Consider the following 18,264-nt stretch of genomic DNA (forward strand, 5'->3'; position numbering starts at 1 on the left):
CAAACACATCAGTTCAGAGTGACTTAAGTTCCTGCAGCTTTTTATCCCGTTTTCCATTTACTGCATCTGTTGTTATTTTTTATAAAATTTGTAATACAGAGCCTCACATATTTAGCCTGCAAATGGCTGAAGCTGAAGGGATCACTTTTGCCTTTTCAAGAGCCAGCAGTCAGGAAAGCACACATACTGGCCCCTAACACAGAGGAGTTTTCTTGTAGGAGGGAAGGGATGCCATCCAGAGGGACCTTGACACGCTTGTGAGGTGGGCTGATGCCAGCCTCATGAAGTTCAACCATGACAAGTGCAAGGTCCTACACCTGGGTCAGAGCAATCCCAGGCACAGCTACAGACTGGGCAAAGAAGAGATTCAGAGTGGCCTTGCAGAGAAGGACTTGGGGGTGCTGGTTGATGAGAAAATGAACATGAGTCGGCAGTGTGCGCTCGCAACCCAGAAAGCCAACCGTATCCTGGGCTGCATCAAAAGGAGCGTGACCAGCAGGTCAAAGGAGGTGATCCTGCCCCTCTACTCTGCTCTTGTGAGACCTCACCTGGAGTATTGTGTGCAGTTCTGGTGTCCTCAACATAAAAAGGACATGGAACTGCTGGAACAAGTCCAGAGGAGGGCCACGAGGATGATCAGGGGACTGGAGGACCTCCCGTATGAAGACAGGCTGAGAAAGTTGGGGCTGTTCAGCCTGGAGAAGAGAAGGCTGCATGGGGACCTCATAGCAGCCTTCCAGTACCTGAAGGGGGCCTATAGGGATGCTGGGGAGGGACTTTTCGTCAGGGACTGTAGTGACAGGACAAGGGGTAACGGGTTCAAACTTAAACAGGGAAAGTTTAGATTGGATATAAGGAGGAAATTCTTTCCTGTTAGGGTGGTGAGGCACTGGAATCGGTTGCCCAGGGAGGTTGTGAGTGCTCCACCCCTGGCGGTGTTCAAGGCCAGGCTGGACGAAGCCTTGGGTTGTATGGTTTAGTGTGAGGTGTCCCTGCCCATGGCAGGGGGGTTGGAACTAGATGATCTTGAGGTCCTTTCCAACCCTAACTATTCTATGATTCTATGATTCTAACTGGAGAGTCTCTGACACATGCTGTCCATCTGCACACTAATGCCAAATGTGCACCCCAACAGAGATACCAACCACAGACAATGTCACCAGCAGGAGGGATAATCCACCTGCTTTTCCCAGATATTAGTATATATTTTCTACACTGATCTTGACAGATTTCTTGGGTGACAATCTATGCTGTTTTGTTTCAGAAACATGTTTGTTGCCATGACCATCAAAAAACACAGAGTACACACAGTAGGCTCATGTTAGCCCTAATGGACATTGAATCTCTTCAATAAGTAGTATGTGAGAAAAAGTGAAAACTGTCTCATGACCGGGAAAATAAATTTTTGTAACTCATAATAGTTGATTTGCATGTCTTACCCAGTCTCTGTGGAACCAAGTTAATAGGCCTTTGCCTGTGCTCTTCCTTCCACCGCTGCAGGTCATCCAGTTCTTTCTTAGCAACTGAGCAGGTACAAATAGAAACAAATATATGAAAGTTAGAGGCAACACTAAAAAGGAGGCATTGTTGCTAATTTTATATAACCCTAAAGACCATCTAAGAACAGACAAACTTGTTTTCAAGTGGTGCAGACACCCCCCCAGGAGGTTACATAATCACAGCAATGATCGGCTAACAAAACAAACATTTTGCCTAACTTCAGACTGTATGGTGAAAAAATCCTAGGACTTAACCCCAAAAAGCAAAACAAAAAAAGAGCAAAGGGACAGATAATAGACTGCTTTTTAACCCCTAGGAGCCTGTAGGTAAATGCCACCGTGTTTACTCTTCTAGATAAAGCAGAAGTTGTTACATTTAAGATGTTATTGCTTCATGGAGGGAAATGCTTGTAGTGTAACGCTCCCCAGCAGGGAAATAAAGAAAAGTGATCTTCCCTCCCAACCACATGCTTCCTACATAACAACAGGAGGAATGCATAATTCAGGGTACGACACTTCAACATCTCATCCATGCGTGGTGGGTGGCATGTTCCCAGTGTAGTCAGGTGAAGTCTAGTCAATACAGCCAGAGGCACCAGCCGCATGCTCAAGGATGGCTGGTTGGTTAAACTGCACTTTCAAATTGACTGACAAAGCGAAAAAAACCCAACAATTCCTTTCAACAGCAAGGCTGACAAAGCCTATGGAAAGAGGAGCTGTGTTTTACAGCAGTACATAATTCCTCTAGGCACTCATTTCACTCTTACTAAAACTAATATGAATCATATTTTCTAGTGGCAGTCTATGGCTATCAGATGATAACACCAGCTCTCCTCTAACAAGACAAAGCTAGTTCCTGGGCAAGTCCCTAAAGAGGCTCAAGAGAGAATCCAGCTTGTTATTTCACCTTTAAAACAAGCATTTATGTAGAGACTGGATTCGTTGAGGGCATATTTCTGCCTGTATCCAAGGCAGAAATACTTGGCATGCTTCAAACTTGAACACTGGTGTTACAGAGTGAAAACAGATCTTTATTAGAGCAGAAGCATCTTTGCTGTTAACATCAGAGCTAGCTCTAAGATCATGTTTTTATTTCTCCTTCCAGAAGATTATAGTTTGATTCAGGAAAAATCCATTTTCTTTCTTGCAGCCAAAGGAAACCCAGCCCTACACCAATCTGATGGTGAAGCATTTGAGCTGAACTCATTATGTTTGAGAAGAAATGATTTAATTGCACTGTTTTCTTGAGGGCTCAAAATGTGAGTGACACTCCTTCAGATTTTCATAACTCACACAAATAAACAGCCAGGAATGTAGGGTTGCAGTGCTTGGTCACCTCTGCATACAGAATTTCTTTTACAACCGGCTCTTGTTGTAACTCCACCAAATCTTTCTGGTAGAAGTTATCCTGCTTGGCTACTTTCAAAGGCAAGACTTAAAGCCAAGCAAAAGTGAATTTATATCTACGGATATTTTCCATCTAAAATGATCTTTACGAGCTTCGTTAAAGAGCCATCTACAGTCCTTACATGGAGATTCAAGAACCAACAGTGGTTCTAGTTGCTTTAATCTCAACATTTCTTACTTGCTTTTCCTTCTTCCTCCCCCTAACCCAGAGAGTGTTTGAAGTTGTGTTCTGCCATTTGACCTCAATCCCGTAAAAGTGGGACAGAGCTAATTCCAGATGAGTCTTGTAGAATCCAACTTGAACAGCTCCGGCACTGAAATTACCAAAACGTTTTTCCTGAACAAGGCTTATTCTTCATGAAGTTTAGCCAGATGAGAAGTTAACCCTATAAAATGCCTACATTATGATGAAGAATGCTCATAGCACTGACTTCACTGTTACCACTGCACACAGAAAAACATTGTGAAAATGAGGATGAAAGTTGCAAAGGCAATAAAGTGCATAAACCCATACATTTATTCAAACAGAAATAAGGTTATTACCATACTAGACAAACCCAACTTACTTTGCTGCAGCTGGTTTCTTCTGGTTTTGTTTGGAGTTATCAAGACATAAGGGCCGACACTAAAAAGAAAGAAAACACTCAGTTTCCGGTCTGCAGAAAACCAGGACTAGATGGGGGCTCCTTCATCAGCTTTCCGCTGTTGTACCACCTAACTTTGTATCAAACCTGGTATTTAATTTGATTCAGGTCTTCAGGAATTTTTTGTAAATACTCTAGGAATACTTGTTATTGTTGGAGTTGGCTGCAAATACCAAGGATAACATTTGAGCATAGCCTTCACTTTTCGTATTCAAGCCTCATGCGAGATTGCTGACCTCAAAACTCATGCATTTCAAACCAAATTACTTCCTTGAATCAGAATGTTCCATGCAGTAGACAACTACTTCCACAGCTTGCTCAAGCACAAAGAACAGTCTACTGGGAAGAGCTGGGAAGTCCCACCCCATACGTCAAGGGCACCTCACGGGCACCGCCTTGTAGGTTTAGGCAGTCTGCCCAAAACCAGTAGAAGAAACATGCAAAATCATACTGTTTGTGATGGACCCAGGTGACTTGCTCTCTTCCCAAGCCTTAGCTTCTTTGTCAGCCTTGTGTTTGTCAGGCAGGAGGAATTCCTTGGGTGTATTTATCTTGCTGTCATACCTAAGGTGCGACTCACTGAATCAGGACAAAGGCTGTGTTTGTTAGACTCAATTCAAAATGCAGTTGCTGTCCCAGGGAGCTATCAATCTAACGTGACAGCAAAGAGGCAGGACAGGGTTCAGAGTGTATTAGAGACTCCAGGTGATCAAAAGAGTGATGAAAACATGTCAGTTCCACTTGGAGAAAACAAAGGGGTTTATCAGACAGTGTATTGTGTAGGTAGGAATTTATACTGCTCCTGCTCAGCAGAGGCTGAGCCACAGGGGTGCAGGTTTACCAGAAAAGCATTAAGAGCAGTTGGCTCCACGTATCAGAGTAAGCTCAGTCTCTCTGCAGCATTCAGCAAGGTTTTAGCTGAATGCATGGTCACAAGTATTTCATCTGACTTCATTATGAAGAAGGCCCAAGGAGAAGAGCAGACAACAAAGAATAATAAGGGGTGAAGGCCGAGCCTCTTAAAAGAAAAAAGGGCCACAGAGGCTGAGTAGAGGACAAAATAGAAAGCAGAGAGACCACTGTTGGCTGTGGAAAAGTAATGAGAGAATGAGGCCTGAGACTAAAGCTGAAGAGGGAATAAAAATCTTGCAAGGAGATCAAAGTGCAAAAAGCTGCCTGCTGCTGTATCACTGTAATTCCGGGTTTGGGAAGGAAAGTATTTATATCCAATTACCTCTTTCTCTTTGAAGACTTATTCCAGGAGGCTGTGGATTAATTTATGAGATTAAACTAGTAAAGATAGAGCTGTGAACTTTAATGGTGCCATTCAGTATGATCCTTTCCCTTCCTGCCAGCATAGCCTGGTACCAATGAGACTGCGCTTCACTTCACCAAATCCCAGGCCCTCAAAGGCAGGAGCTAAGACAGCAGCAACACCCCTCTGGCATTCGCTTCACCAGTACAAAAGTTACTTAAAAGAAGTTTTGACAGCCCTCTTGTATGGCATAACATTCCCCATCAGTGATGTTTCGTCAGAGTTTCCTTTATTTGACTGAGTAGTAGCATTTACCTTATCCCAAACTGCCTTGACAAGCTGCTGTGCAGTTATCAGTGCCATGATTTTTTTTAGTAGTTTTTCTTGGCTGTTCCAGATATTAAGATCATACTTCTCTCAAGTTCCTGCATAAAAAATAAGGGTCTTACAGCCCCCTCTCTTTGTCACTGAAAAAAAAAAAAATGGCTGGGTTGCAAGGCTACCTATTTCCACCCTCCAAAAAAGCCATCAGTGCATCTCAGACGTCGCACTGCTTCACAGCACTAGAGGACAATAGAGTTTTTACATCATCAGATGCACTTTGATGATTTCCAACAGTGTTTGATTGGTTGCTTTTTTAAAATATTGGGAATCATTTTCAAAAGAAAATGTCTGTCTGCATATGCATGAGAAATCACGGTATCAGTTCTAGCCCTTATGCCATGAATCATTTCCTTTATCTGCTTCTGCTTTTTGGCTGGAAGGCTAGGAGTCTGGGAGGCCAAGTGGGGGCCACTCTTCTGACATATGACCATGGTCATTATCTCTGAGCTCAGAAGGACAGCACATTCAATACAGGAAAGGTCAATCAGTTTATGAAAGGCTTAGAGGTGAAAATACACATCACCAGGGAAAGCTCTGCTCTGTCTTCCAAAGAGAGGTTTAAAGTCATTGTGATTAAAAGAGGGTTTAATTAAAGGCCAGTATGGTTTCCATGTTCTTCAAATAAAGGCAAAGTTAAAATAAAATTAGGATGTCAAGTCACCAGTGGGAGAGGGTAAGGAAGAACAGGATACCACCTTTTGGTTGTCTATTACCTAGTGCTTATACTACATGTTTTGTTTTACTGCATAAAATAGAAGAAAAAACATTAGTAAGTTTATCTAATTTTATACTGTTCACCTTTGTCTCCAGAGAGATAGATACGTAAGGTATGGGTACTGGGATCAGCAGAAAGGAAGAGCATGCACATGGTAAACTTCTTGTGGAGTAGGTGAAAGTCTACAAGCCTACAGCAGGAGGGGAGACAGACAGGCTGTTGCTTTAGAGACTTCACCTGCCCTACCAGTTTTAATGATAAAATTAAAATCCATACCGAGTGTCCCTTGTTTTCTTGAGATTATTTTGAAGGAAAGCAGGTTAATGCAAAACACCCCACTACCAGCTTTCACCTGTTTTTTTAGCGAATTTGCAGGATATTGCATGTTATTTCTTTGTTCAGACAAAACCTCTGATCCAGTAAAGCCCATAAAACCCGCTACAGCCTGTCAATTTAATATTCCAGTCAGTTTCTGAGTTGTCACAGTAGCCATAAGTCTGGAGCATATTATCCTACTTACCTGGGCAGCAATTAAGGAAATGTGAAAATTTGAAGCTATCAGTGGTATACAGACTTTTTATACTTTATACCAGTATATGAAGTGCTTTAAAATTCACAACCAAATAAGACAATAAAGAATTTAACTTTACAGGTTCTCTAACAGTGATTCTTATTGTTATATGACTTAAGACTATCTTTGAAGTAGGGTTGTTTTATAAATAAAAATACAGAAGTCACTGGAGGAGGTGGGGAGAACATCTTACCCACTTTATAACTCTTCAAAAAGGAGAAGCAAATTGTCTTCTACCTTTATAGATCATACTAAGCTTGATAAGACTTTTTTAGTTTACTTTGTCCACAGAACATGGCAATGTATTGACTAATTAGAGAGACTGAACAGATATTAATGAAAATAAGAAAGTTGTAACCCAATAAGAGAATGTATCTATATTGAATTAAAACTAAAATGCAACCTCATATGATTTTTCAGATAGATGTCAAATACCACAGTAGTGGGAAGTTAAGTACCTAGATAACAATATATATATAAATAGATATATAGGGAGAAACATTTCGACCTGGAGAAACATGCAACAGAGTCACAGAAAATTGCCAAAGCGAGTTTATAGTTTGAGTGATCAGCAACACAGAGAACACCATGTTTGCTATCTCAAATTCTGCATCCTGTGTATAAGTCTATTCATCTAACTAGCACTACTCAAGAGCACCTTTTCAATGTTTTAAGGGTATAGACCACAGAAACCTTTGTTCTACTTTCTTTCAGATTTGTATAAAATAGCTTATTTCTAACATTGAAAAAACATGAGAAGTGCCATTCACCAATAATGTTTTTTGTAGAGCTGTGTCCTTGAGCTTTTCCTCAAGCCTACTCCAGTCACCCACCACTGGAGAGCTTTCCCAATGATGTGTGAAGTAATTTAAAGAGTTACAAAAGTAATGGCTATTGTAAAATATTTCCAGTTCTACTGTGTTTTATGCTGTGGTGCACAGGTACATGAACGCCACAAAGCTAAAAGCTAAATATTTTGCTCTGCTGGGCAATGGGCTCTATGTAAGAGACTGAATCTGAGTGTAGCTGGAGAGCAACACAGATGATTAAAGCTTGGGAAGAAGATCTGGGCAGGTTCAGTTTGGAGAAAGGACAGAAGGGAAGATACAGATGAAATACTGCATTAAATAATATGTTAAGACTGAATTTAAAAGAGAAAAGGGACCAAAGTGCCAAACACAATTGTTAAATCTCATTCAAAGATGCACCAAGCTAAACGTTGCAGTCAATTATCAGGAACAGCTTTAAGAGCATCCATGACACCACAAAGTATTGTTTTCACCAATGCTCCCATGCCTGATGAAACAGCCATATGCTGCTAAGCACCATGGAAGCTGCCAAGTCAGAGGGCTACCAGATGCCAAATCCCAGTGAGTAGGCAACTGCCCTGTAGGTATTCCTATTTTGCGATGCCCACCAGGCCAGATGCTAGCAATAACTGACAGCCACAGCTCAATATGCTCTATGCCATGGCACTGCCATAAGCAGAGCTTCAGGAGGGTATACAAACCTTGTATACAGGCTTGAGTCTCTCCCTTTCCATCTTTATCCAAAGCAGCATCTTACCAGTTTGCAGCTCAGAGACAAAAGTGAATTACTGGGCCTAAACACTATACACTGTCTGATTCATCCTAGCTGCATGTGTACTCTTTACATGAGAGGCAGAAAATAAACTGCATTAGCAGAAAATGTTTATCATCAAAAGTCTACATTCATGGATTTTGTCCTTTTTTTGCCACAGGCTAACTGTGAACTTAATTACCACAGTTCATCTGATGCCTGGAAGCTTATTAAGCCAGGGTAACTCACTTCTCTATCTGGTCCGTCTGGTTAGCTAAAGCTTTCATTAAAACAGACAACGTTTTTGCCATACTGAGTTAAATCCTGCAGAAGTGAACTTATGCGGGGAAAAAGCAGGAGGAAAACAGCAGCAGAGAGAGGCTCAGGAGAAGGTAGGAGTCAGAAACAAGCAGGAAAGCAACAGAACTGTGGTTCTGCTGTTGGCAATCAAATCTCAGTCCTGTTACCCACAAGCTTGTAGAGAAATTCCTGAAGTTATAATTTGGTCCAAAGAGTAAATCTCAGAACTGAATTTCCAGGAGTTAAGATGGGGCTCAGATTCAGCAGCTTGGTCAGGGCTCGGCATGTGACAGCACAGTAGAAAGAACAGCAGGTGCTTCAGCCAGCATTCCATTTTGGATGATCTCAACCACCTTCTAAAGCTCTAAGGAAATTGTCACAGTGATGGACCAAACCAGTGAGCCAAGGGTATCTCTCAGGCCAAACTTGGCTCACAGAGAAGCTTTCTCTCTTCTCTGGAAATGCTAACATGCCATTAGACAGCATACACTCTCGGGCACCAGTGTGAGTTCGCTGTGCCAGTGTGATAGGCTAATATCAGACCCAACAAAGTCTGATGAAATCAAATACAGCTGTGTTTATGCTGTCCCCAGGTCCCAAAGCAGCTCAGCTATCTCAGCACAGCACAGTGCCAGGGATGCAGCGAGTGTGCCAGAGCCAGCTGGAGCACATGGCAGTCACCAGCCATGAGGAGCACAAAGTATCCATAAGTGGGCAGGCTGGGCAATGGGCTCGGCAATACCAGTGCTGAGCAGAGCTACCTCCTGCAGAGGTATCCATGTGTTGTGAGTCAGGCTTGCCAGCATGCCTGGAGAGCTGAGCAGGTCAGATGCAGTATCCCATTGAGATTAAGGCACACACTAGTGGCTTGTACACCTCTGCTTCCCCCACTTCTTTTCAACAATGTATTTTATCCACTTCTGCCTCACAGTATTTGTTTGTCCGTTCATTTCCCCTGCCCAAACACAGTTACCCTCCCATATGTGTTCAAGGCCAGGTTGGATGAAGCTTTGGGTGGGATGGTTTAGTGTGAGGTGTCCCTGCCCATGGCAGGGGGGTTGGAACTAGATGATCTTGAGGTCCTTTCCAACCCTAACTATTCTATGATTCTATGATTCTATGTTCTTTATCCACCATCTCACCACAGCTCCTCATCAAGCTATGCACCAAGGGAACATGCCAGGTCTTGTGAACATCATGGTCTTCTGAGAAAACCTTCTAATACAGGAATTAGGAGGGCTTACTCCCACCTCTATAAGGAACACAGCAGCCACCAGAATCCAGACTAACAGAAATCTTACTTCAGTTACCCTTTTATGCAGACCTGCCACCAGACAATTGGCTGCAGACAAGGCTGGCTACTGACCACTGTGAAGCCAGGCATCTCTAGGCTGTAAAGATTAGTACATCAGCCTGAAAGACAGAAAGTTGGGAGATTTCTCCTGTGCAGCAGAACCCAGCTGTAAACAGATTGTCCATAATTCAAATTACCCTTCTAGGACTCCCACCACTGACAGGGCAGTGGGTAAAAGAAGCATTTTGCTAAGCATCTGCCTGCCATTTCATAGGCTAATTTGGTGCTTTTAAAAGGAAATTTCAGACTGTGAAACAAAATAAAATTTTCAGAAGAACTGCTAAATATACTCTGTCAGAAAAAGATTGAGAAGTCTGACAATACTATGGATATTTTTCTTTTTAATTTAGGATGAAGAATGGAAAAGGAAGGAAAGAAAAACCCTGATGGATTTGGCTCCAGCAGTCAAAGAATACAATTTTACGAGTCAAGCATTCTCTGCTCTCGTTTCATACAAAATGATGAGGGATTGTTACCAGCTGTGTGACAATGTATCTTCACATTTTATTACCTGAATTTGATTTTTTTAATGAATTTTACCAGAACCAATATTATTCTTGCCAGCTTTAAAGGTGCCAAGGGCAGAATGCTGAATGAGAGCAGCATTTTCTTTTTCAGGCAGTAGCTATAGTTCAGCCTCTAATTTCCCCAATTTCCTCCACTTTTTCTTCATACAGGCTTTTGTTTCTGAATAGACATGAACAGGGGCAATTTGTGAATTCACTTTCTACAAGTTAATTTCATGGCACTTAGCAGACAAAGTGAAGTAACTTACATTCAAGCTTATTATTATATGCAGTTTCAAGCACTTGTCATCCTGGTGATTTTTTCTCCATGGCCTGAAATCATATACTATATATAACTATAAGGGGATGTGCAAAGTTTGATCTGAATTTTACATTTGAAAAAGTATTTTTCTTAATTAGGACCATTTTATTATAACTTCTCAGCCTTGACAGATATAAGGGCTTTTCCAAAGAGAAAAATTACCCTCTAATATCAGTTGCTCATCTTGTACTTTTTAATAGTCAAGTTTAAATACTGACTAGTGGATAAGACCACAACATGCCACATCCCATATGTATTTCATGTGTCCAGTCTACATGAAATGTCACCAGGTATCACTGACATGCTGCAAAGGTGTTTTCCCATTCCCAATTGCTCTGAAGCACAGCTTCAGACTGAGGGTTTGCATGGAAACAATTCATACAGAGACTTCAAAAGAGACTCCAACTTCTGCTTTGCTGGCAGCAAAACCACATCCTGCCTGTTTTCAAAAAATAGGAAGCAGCAGACAAGCTGGAATAGAGGCACTCATTGGCATGGGGGTATCCAGCTTGGGCCCCTCATGCTCCCTCTGTAAATCTTCCAGTTTAATGCTAGTCTATGCATTTTTATTTCTACTGATACATTATGACTTCAGCTCTCCAACTGCTCTGTTCAACCCCTGCTTATCCCAGAGTCTGAAAACCTGGACTACTTTGAGGGTGTCTTAGCATTTTAGTTTTAAAGATCATGTTCAACAGGTGTGTTGGCTAAAAGGCTGAGTCAGCTTTATCACTGTTAAAATTACATTTTAATCTGAGATCTTGCTTGAAACATAACTTGAGAGAGCTGAAGATAACAATGAATGAAATAGCTATTTTATTTTTCAAGAATAAAGAGCAGCCTTTGCCTCCTTCAGCATTTCAGACACCATCTACCATTTCAGCCTGGGTTAGTTAAAGGAAATCATAGTTTAAGCAGTTTCATCCCATCCAGACTGACTGCTAGCATCCCCCTCCTTGAAAGAAGTAAACACCAGTCTTGTTCACTTTTTGAGTATGTTTCCCACTCGTACTACACGGTTTCTGTTTGAATCTGCCTTTCCCTCACCTCTCCTCACCAGCTACATAGTAATGCTGACTTTAATTTGTACACTCCATGTTTAAGATTTAATTCTTTGTTGCAACTTTATGAAAACGCAGAATCATATCACATAGCAGAAAAACAATCAGCAGTCCCTGCAGTGGAGGCACAACAACTTTCTGTAAGCATCATATAAAGACAAAAAAGGGAACAGGGTTTTAAATTATTCTTCCCCCAAAGCTTATTTAGCTTTGAGGAGGATTCCATCATAGGGGTTGGAATTAGATGCTCTTTCTTCTTAAGGAACTGGCTGGATGGCCGCATGCATTGTGGTCAATGACTCAATGTCTGACTGGAGATCAGTAAGAGTGATGTCCCTCAGGGATTGGTGTTCAGACCGGTCTTGTTTAACATCTTCATCGGTGACACGGACAGTGGGATTGAGTGCGCCCTCAGCAAGTTTGCCGATGACACCAAGCTGTGTGGTCCGGTTGATATGCTTGGAGGGAAGGGATGCCATCCAGAGGGAACTTGACAGGCTTGTGAGGTTGGCTGATGCCAACCTCATGAAGTTTAACCATGCCAAGTGCAAGGTCCTACACCTGGGTCGGAGCAATCCCAGGCACAGCTACAGGTTGGGCAAAGAAGAGATTCAGAGCAGCCCTGCGGAGAAAGACTTGGGGGTGCTGGTCAATGAGAAAATGAACATGAGCCAGCTTCAGTGTGTGCTCGCAGCCCAGAAAGCCAACCGTATCCTGGGCTGCGTCAAAAGGAGCGTGACCAGCAGGTCAAAGGAGGTGATCCTGCCCCTCTACTCTGCTCTTGTGAGACCTCACCTGGAGTATTGTGTGCAGTTCTGGTGTCCTCAACATAAAAAGGACATGGAACTCTTGGAACAAGTCCAGAGGAGGGCCACGAGGATGATCAGGGGACTGGAGCACCTCCCGTATGAAGATAGGCTGAGGAAGTTGGGGCTGTTCAGCCTGGAGAAGAGAAGGCTGCGTGAGACCTCACAGCAGCCTTCCAGTACCTGAAGGGGGCCTATAAGGATCCTGGGGATGGACTTTTCATCAGGGACTGTAGTGACAGGACAAGGGTTAACAGGTTAAAACTTAAACCGGGGAAGTTTAGATTGGATATAAGGAAGAAGTTCTTTATTATTAGGGTGGTGAGGCACTAGAATGGGTTGCCCAGAGAGGTTGTGAATGCTCCATCCCTGGCGGTGTTCAAGGCCAGGCTGGACGAAGCCTTGGGTTGTATGGTTTAGTGTGAGATGCCCCTGCCCATGGCAGGAGAGTTGGAACTAGATGATCTTGGGGTCCTTTCCAACCCTAACTATTCTATGATTCTAAGGTCCTTTCGAACCCTAACTATTCAATGATTCTATGATTCTAAGGTCCTTTCCAACCCTAACCATTCTATGATTCTGTGATCATCTGGTCAGAATCTGGGTGAATATATTTGCTCTAGCCTTCAATTCTATGGGGATCTCAGGCTAACCAATTGGTTAAGCATTTACATAACCTGTACCATGGGGTTTGTATCCCAGACCAAGTCTTGGCAAAGACAGTTATACCAATGGGAAAACTCTTGCTATCCACCCCGTGGCCTCCGTGCCCCTCTAAAACACAACAAAAAAGTACACATAGCACAAATACACAAGCAAACTTAGGGCTGTCTGCACTCCACTGTGGATATATGCCAGTGTTAGGGCAGGCAAGAAGGAGGGTCTTTCATGTTTGGAAGTGGCAGGAAATAAACAAAGATTGTAACTCAGGAATGGCTGTTTGCTCTCCTGAAAGTCAGCCATTAAAGTGCTGAGAGATTTCAAAGCTACCCAGCTCTTAATAGTCCCTGTATCATTACTGCCTAGTAGGCAAGCATTTGTGGGTTATAATGGAAAGCTGCTATAATGGAAAGCTGCTGATGGCCGCTTGCAGTCTGCAGCCTGCCACCTCTTTCACAGCGCGGCTTCACATTCTTCATCCAAAAGAAAGGAAAGGAAACTGAAACAGTCTTCAGTTTCCATCAGCTGCACTTTGAAAGAAGGGGGGAGGAGAGAAAAACTAAGCGAAGTCAGCACATACAATAGCATGCAGTGTTACATGCACTGTTACTAATAGCTCAGAAAAAGCACATTTGGGGAAAAAGACTGTAAAGAATTAGATTTGGTCAGGTAAGCATATTTGTAGTAAGCACACACACATAAAATACACACACACACATGCTACTTTCAGTTTCTATTCTGCATTACATGTGCAAGTTAGAGCTTATACAAGCCATCTGAGAACTGTCACTAGAACATCAGAGATGGGCTGAGCATAGATGCCAATAAAGCCTAAAATGAAATTGAGGGCTGAAGCTTTGGTTTTACTCTTGTCAGCATAAGTTGTTTGAAGCTGTTCTGTGTCCTGGATTGCATTCAGATCAGTGCTGAAATATAGCCTTTATCCTTTATCTGTTATGCCAAAGGAAGTATTTTTAGACTTTGCAGGATGAATATTAGGAGACAGAAAACAGGGAGCTAGAATCACATTTGAAATTTCACTTTGAAAAAGGACACCAAGAAACAGACACCACATACACCAATATCCAGATCTACAGAACTGGCCACTGCTACCACACAAGGTGTAAGACATGCTATCAGGAAGCCTGCCAGAGCAACTCAGGTCCCATGTAGGAAACAGGTGGCTGCAGGAGGATGAAGACATTCTGCTTCTGTGCCCAGTCCTATTTACAGGATCTCTATAAAGTATTTCCACCTTTGAAGATGCACACTTCGAGTGAAGTGGAGAACAGGCACCAGATACATGAAACATCATCTTAGTCAGGCTCCTTATTACTTACCGCTGCTCTTGCTGTTGTTGGTAGCTTGATGATTGGCCACTTTGCTCCTCTTTAGATGTTGTTGGCTTCTGGGGGTTTTCAGCCTCCTCTCTTTTGTTGTTGCTATCCCAGAGGTAATCCTGAGAGGATCCTGGGGTACCAGAAGTAGCAGCCATCCTGTACCTGCTGCCATCCCTCCATCCTCGAATTCCAGACATTGCTTCAGGAGTACCGTGTCTTGTCAGAAAGGAGTATCACTGCTAAGGATAGAGAAAGACTCAAAACTTCCGACTTCTCACAAGTTAGTTTCAACTCCTTTTAAGACCCGCCCCTGCCTGGACTCTCAGCTGTAACACATGCAAAATCATGCACTGGATTCTGAGTCACTCCCTAGCTGAAGCTCAGATTGATCATCTTAACCACAGCACCCAGGCAGACTGGAGTCATGGGGTGACAGCAGAGCTAATAGAACAATCAACAGCAGTTTGTGCTGTCTTGGAATAAACTGCTTCATCCTAAAATGTTCTTAGTAGTCAACTTGGCAGTGCTAGATTAGTGTTTGGACTTGATCTTGAAGGTCTTTTCCAACCTAAACGATCCTACGATTCTATGATAAGCACAGTGAGGTCTGGCTGAAAGCCATATTTCTGACAATTTTTTACCCCAGCATTTCAAATTTCCCTGTGACAGAGGGGAATAACTCCAGAGGGTTTGCTGGTTTCTATTTTTCAGGAGTGTACAAAGTAAAATGAAAGCGAAACTCAGAATTAACCCTCAGATAAATCCTAAGGTAATGGTCCTGCACAGCTTTGATTCTGCATTTCAATTCTGCTCAACCAGAAAACCTTTTACTTTGACTTTCCTAACTCTACCTGATGAATAGAGGACAAATACATGATCCTCTTAAGTGAAAACACAGATCCCTTCAGTGAACGCATCTAACCACTGTTACTGTTAACTATGGGGTCTGCAGGGCTGGGGAAAACCAGCAACCTGCTCAATATCACTAGTAAAATAAAGATGTTTGGCAGTTCCTAACCAAAGAAAAAAGAACTAGTAATGCTACTCAAGCTTTATGCAGCAGAGCAAGGGAAATCCAGCTCTACACACACAGACCTTATCGTTTTTGGTTCTCAGCTGCTCAAGCTGCACAAACTCCACATTGCTAAAGGGATTGTTTTGTGGCCAGGTGTCCTGACTGTCACTGTGTAGGTCTTACAGCACACACTACACATGCTGGGAAAGTAGCAAAATAAAATGCCACATGGAGATCCACAGGCTGCTTGGTGTTCATGCTGCTCCTTGGGGTGCCATATGAGACCCCATCACCAGCAGCACACCTCCAAGAGGTGCCACATCCAGCAGGACATATGTCCTAGGGCTTCCCAGTGATGATAGCATCAGTAGTCTTTCCCTCCCACCATCTCTTCTAACACACTCTGCAGCTGGGATGATCCTCATTTGCGCACAAATCATTCTGCAGAGGCTCTGCATGCAATGGCAGTGTGTTGCAAAGGGATGGACTGGTGCCTAGACCTTTGTACCTCTTCCAGAACTGTCTCACTTTTGGGCCATGATTGGTCTAGCCTACGAACACACAGAAACATGGTGGGAGAATCCAGTATGCTCACTTCCTGGAGACAGACAGCAGAAATCACCCAAAGGCCCTCTGCCTATCTTCTACCAAGCTCTGCTCTTTCTAATCCCAGTGCAGCATCAGATTGCTTGCTCACACAGCCACTGTTTCAGTTTGAAACTGCCCATGAGGCCAGAGCAGAAAATAAACATGGACTGTAACAGCCTTCTTTGCCTTATATGATTTAAAGCTGTAAGTTGTGAGCAAAGGAGTACGTCTTGTCTGTAAGACATTGCTGGGTCATAGCTCCAAGGCAACTCTAGACACTGCCAACAGCCAACATAGGCAGGTTTCTTGTTTAAGCATGTTTCAGGTTGGTCTGGGTGTCTCCTCTGCCAGATGTCTTGTCCTGGGTTCAGCAGCAGCAGTCATTTTTCTCCTTCTTAGGAGCTAGAACAGTGCTGATAATGCCGATGTTTTCAGTTGCTGCTAGAATGTTTGGTCTGGCCAAGGACTTTGTGAGCCTCATGCTCTGCCAGGGACGAAGGGAGGCCGGGAGGAAGCAGAGACAGGACACCTGACCCAAACTAGCCAAAGAGGTATTCCATACCACAGCACATCATGCCCAGGATGTAACTGGGAGTTACCCGGAAGGGCTGGGACTGCAGGGCTGGACGAGGTATCGGTGGGTGCTCGGCTGGGGGGAGTGGGGCGAGTTATTGGTCGGCTGGTGTTGAGGTGTTGTATTCTTTCCTCTTGTTATTTCCTTTAGCATTATTATTATTGGTGGTAGCAGTAGTGATTTGTGTTATACCTCAGATACTAAACTGTTCTTATCTCAGCCCGTGGGAGTTGCATTCTTTTCAATTCTCCTCTCCATCCCTCCAGGAGCAGGGGGAGGGCAAGAAGGGGGGGAGGGAGTGAACCAGCTTTTGTGGTTGGGTTTAAACTACGACATGTCTTCAGAAACTACTAAAATACAAAATGCATTACAGTCTTGGACTAGATGTGTGGAGTTATTCTTTACCTCTCTGTGGCAAACACAGACATTCTGTCCTGCTCTTAACAGAAACCAAATGAATGGCACTTCACAGTCTGAGCAGAGCACTGGAACAGGTTGCCCAGGGGGGTTGTGGAGTCTCCTACACTGGAGATATTCAAGGCCCGCCTGGACAAGTTCCTGTGTGATGTACTGTAGGTTACCCTGCTCTTGCAGGGGGGTTGGAATAGATGATCTTTTTAGGTCCCTTCCAACCCTTGGGATTCTGTGATTCTGTGAGCCATCTCCTAAGTTGACTGAGGTGTTCAGGTAGGTCAGAAGGCTCAAAGGCTTGCTGTCCTCCTTCATGAGCTGCCTGGCACAGATAAGGCAGGCCCTGGGGATGATCTCTTCACACAGGTTCCCCCTCCTTTTCATATACATATACATATACATATACATATACATATACATATACATATACATATACATATACATATACATATACATGTGCAAGGTGCTGGCAAATTAAAGCACGCACAAAGGTTAGTCCCTTATGCAGGAGTGTGGGGTAAATACTTCAGTGTAGAGAGATTAGAAGCAGTACAAAATTTTAGCAAAGCCATGTCTGAAGACTGCAAAGATTTGGGATAACAGCTGTGCCTACAGCTACACCCTATTTGGTAAAATATCCATCTTTGACATCCGGTTTCTTTTTAAGTGATGCAGATTGATGTCTTAATAACCAAAATTTAATGACACAAATTGATTATAATTAATGTGGCCACTGCTGCTGCATCTTCAATCCCACATGGTTATGTAAAATTCAGATCTAACATCTGTTTCTTGTTGAAATTTAGAAAGTTTTGGCTGCAAACAGTAACTGTAGAATCTAAAGAGTTTACATCTATATTGATCAAAAAAGAGGGATGTAAAATGAACCCAAGCACTAGAAGCTCAACCACTTACATCACTTCAATGCTCTATTATTTCTCAGCTTTGTTGTGGACAAGCCAGACTAATTCTCTCTGGGACAATGTCCAGTCCTGGCTCTAAGGATGGTTCATGCCAGATATGACCCCCAGAAAAATCAGTATGAATATGACTACACCAGATTTATCTTCCTACACACCAAAATACCTCTCCAACAATGTTCCAGCAATCTCTGCATCTCAAATTCATCCAAAGTACCTCTGTGTGGTGCTCCACAGTATGTCATTCAGCAGCCCAGTTTCACACTACTAAACCACAATGTTCAATGGGCTGCAACCCATCCCTCGTATTGCTTCAGACACATCGAGCTGAAATACCCCCCAAAATAATAACAAAGTTTTGGGGTCATAGCA

At 43.0% G+C, this 18,264-nt stretch overlaps 1 protein-coding gene across 2 annotated transcripts in view; it reads right to left on the reverse strand.

Moving 5' to 3' along the window:
* The window catches only part of EPSTI1 (epithelial stromal interaction 1), a 52,541-nt gene extending 37,874 nt beyond the window's left edge, over nt 1-14,667 (reverse strand). For both annotated transcript variants that reach the window (XR_010612371.1, XM_065678190.1), the window contains exons 1-3: nt 14,385-14,667; nt 3,473-3,531; nt 1,440-1,523 (exon numbers count right to left, since the gene is read on the reverse strand). Coding sequence is in view for 1 of the 2 variants with exons in the window: in XM_065678190.1 (XP_065534262.1) it covers nt 1,440-1,523; nt 3,473-3,531; nt 14,385-14,581 (340 nt within the window). In the remaining variant the exon portion in view is untranslated. The remainder of the gene's footprint in view (nt 1-1,439; nt 1,524-3,472; nt 3,532-14,384) is intronic.
* Between the last annotated feature and the right edge of the window lie 3,597 nt (nt 14,668-18,264).

The sequence above is a fragment of the Lathamus discolor genome, chromosome 4 (genome assembly GCF_037157495.1).
Source record: "Lathamus discolor isolate bLatDis1 chromosome 4, bLatDis1.hap1, whole genome shotgun sequence".
Classification (NCBI taxonomy): Eukaryota; Metazoa; Chordata; class Aves; order Psittaciformes; family Psittacidae; genus Lathamus; species Lathamus discolor.